A 3,118-nucleotide genomic window follows, 5' to 3' on the forward strand; every position below is an offset into this window, starting at 1 on the left:
AAGTACTTATATAAATAGAATGCTAAAACGAGTCGACCTTCAATGTTATAAACTTTAAAGATATGTGGTGCATATGATATCAACGTTGAGTATAAGGTGTAAGTCTCAAGTTTTAAAGACCATGTAAAATTGTTGTCATATTAATGACTTCTCAACCAATTATTGTCTCTTGTCCTCCTGTTAAATTCGGCTTCTTTTTAGATGTCAATGGTATCATTGTAGGACTATCAACTGAAACTGTAACGATAACACATATCCTTTTTTGATAGATCTATCACGAGATTACAAGAGACAAACAACAAAAACAAATAACATCATTTTATTTTAAAATATTGTTTGGAGTGCAGAGAAATTGTTATCAATAAAATTGTGTTTAATTAAAAACCTATATTGCAGTTTTGTTAAATTTAGAATTTGTTTCAAAATTTTGTTTGATAAAAAATATGTTTATAATTAATCGTTGAAGTTTGAAGCAATTAGTTGAAACATAACGATATATCATTATAACTATTTCAACGAACGAATTATGAATGTTTTCATTTAATCATTATAATTATGATTGATTTGTGGATTTGCATAAATATATGCAGTTGTGTCATTACATTCATAAGGAGAATTATATAATGAACGTTGATGTTTTGTAGCATCTGGAGAATGGAGTACGTGGAATGATTGGAAGTTCTGTGAAGTAAACTGTGTTCGGGAGGATACAACAAATGGGACACAGAGGAGACTGAGAACATGTAATGGCTCGAAATGCTCAGGTAAAAACATGGAAGAACGACAATGCTCAAGGCCAGGAATATGCAAAGGTATGAAAGCTTTAAATTATGACATACAATAAACTTGTGTTTATCCCTAATATTAAGTTAATACGCCTTACGTATTAATAAGTTTCACTCACCGATATTATATTTTTCATTTCAAACTTCATTTTGTGGAGCATCGTAGCCCAGCCTGAATATTGCTATGTTTTGTCTAATGCTTCGGTGGCATGCATCAGAGCATTTATGGTCAGTCTTATGTAGTAAAATGAATTTTCATCATCTTCCTGATACATTATATTTCATTTTGTGTTGTTTCTAAATATATATTTATCGTATTAACTTATATCGAAATTTATGGTGGATATGGTTTTGTCAAAAAGACACAGATAATATTTAAGGAAAAGTTTCATAGTTTAAAAATAAATAGCTTTCCATGACACTAGTATATATTGATAAAGATTAATTGAGGAATCAAAAAAGCAAAGAGAATATAAGGGTTAATGTGCTTGTTTTTGAGATATTAGCCGTTTGAGTTTTGGCGGGGAAATGTTCTCTCTTGATTTTTCATTGACCAGTTAAAGTACACGAAGACTATTGAAAAACAAATAAGATTTTACAACACTTTTATAAATGGCTTATAATCATACATGTAAAAGATTTATCAAAAGAAAAATGACGGTCCATTGCCAACTTCTTTTGTAAGGCATTCAAATGGATTTAACCAGAGGATTTCAAACAATCTGGCAAAAACTCCGAAACATCATTAAAAAGTTAATATGTTAATGAAGAACTAACAGCAAAATCTTGATTATATAAGCTTAAGCTTGAGTCTAGCGTTTTCCTGAAAAAAAATATTCCTATGTAATAATTTAAAATGTATCAACTTACCAGTCTGTTTCAGTTCATTGTCATTCACGTATCTTGCTCATACATACTTTAATAGTTAATTTACAAATAAATCATTACATAAGATAAAATCACTGTTCACTTTGTAATTTTAGGAATGAGACCAAGGAAACTGTTATGTAAATGCCCAAAAAGGTTAATTAATACAAAATGGCACAGCCTTGATGGAAAGAATATTACAGATGCCGAAGTAAAGAAAATGGTCCTTGACGATTTCAATAAGAATATAAAATCCGAGATCTCGGTTGACAAAAAAACTGTCTCAAAAGAGATACGGAAGAAAAACTCATCAGTAGACAAAAGAAAATCTTCACAATCGATAGGATGGGGCTGTATTGTTTTTCTCGTTCTTTCAATGGTTTTCTTGATCGCAAAAGACATACTCAACTGTTGTATTCACTTCCGGTCACGCTTTGGCGGCAGAAAACGGAACCGAATTAGACCAATTAGTATCACCCAAGATCTGATAGATAGTACTACGCCTTTGAAAGAAAATGTCAATACCGCCGAAAGTTATTACGCCAGCAGATGTGGCAATGATTTTCATCCTGACGAAATGAAACGTGAAACTTACCAGAGAAGAAGGGACGACAACAATCCTCTAGGCAGAGATGAATGGCTGCAGTACATGTAACGTGTTTTACTGTTTGACTTTCCTTAATACTTTTGAAACTGTGCTAATCAGAATGATTGCAAAACAGAGCAGTTTCTTTCTTTACTAAATGTTCTATGATTTGGAAATTTGGTCCTCTTTGAAGTAAATATTTAGTTTATAAAAGAGATTTATTTTCTTCAAACATGTCAATTTTCAAGTTTTACATATATAGCTAAAGTTGTTTTTGACATACACCAAACAATGAACCTTTAACCCACTCTTTCCCCAAAAATAACAAATTACAATAAGTCAATAAGTTAGCAAATAAAACATTATTTAAATTGTACAATGTCTCAACCAGACGTCTTGATCTAGGAACCCTATATCTAGATACATTTGTAAGATAAATACTAGAAAAATTAGCCGAGTGCTTTTTTCGTCAGCTGAATATAGAGTTATAACACAGTACATTATATATTACAGCAAAGCCCTCAGAGCAGGGGTGTTGTCTCAATAGTCCAATAGTATGAGGTCGAATTCCGTATCTGTTGTAGAGCTGTCACTTTTGCAGACGTATTTCTGTCACTAGTACTGTATCTTAAAATCATTTACGATAAATATTTATCTAACGTGAATTCAGTTTCATTGTCATGCCAAATTTACCATGTACTGTGTTACAAGTTTGGAGTCTACTGACAAGGAAAGGTAACACCAGGCTGAATCAGTTAATTATGTTTCATCAGAAGTAGATAATTGAGTTTTACTGTCCTTGAAAAGGTAAATATCATGAGAGTGTACATTCTCGGAGGTGATGAAATGCATTGTTAAAGTTGCATTTACATTATTGCAG

General features: G+C 31.6%; 1 protein-coding gene across 1 annotated transcript; it reads left to right on the top strand.

Annotated features, from left to right (window-relative positions):
• The first annotated feature begins 655 nt into the window (after positions 1-655).
• On the top strand, positions 656-2,370 carry LOC134719816 (uncharacterized). The gene is made up of 2 exons (XM_063582769.1): positions 656-812; positions 1,769-2,370. Exons 1-2 carry the CDS (start codon positions 773-775, stop codon positions 2,305-2,307), a joined length of 579 nt encoding a protein of 192 aa, XP_063438839.1. The 5' UTR covers positions 656-772; the 3' UTR covers positions 2,308-2,370.
• The last annotated feature ends 748 nt before the right edge of the window (positions 2,371-3,118 follow it).

This window comes from Mytilus trossulus, chromosome 5 (genome assembly GCF_036588685.1).
Source record: "Mytilus trossulus isolate FHL-02 chromosome 5, PNRI_Mtr1.1.1.hap1, whole genome shotgun sequence".
NCBI lineage: Eukaryota > Metazoa > Mollusca > Bivalvia > Mytilida > Mytilidae > Mytilus > Mytilus trossulus.

Coding starts and splice junctions, on each gene's coding strand:
- LOC134719816 (XM_063582769.1), top strand. CDS start 773: ATGGAAGAACGACAATGCTCAAGGCCAGGAATATGCAAAG. Junction 813..1,768: donor AAGGCCAGGAATATGCAAAG/GTATGAAAGCTT, acceptor TTGTAATTTTAG/GAATGAGACCAAGGAAACTG.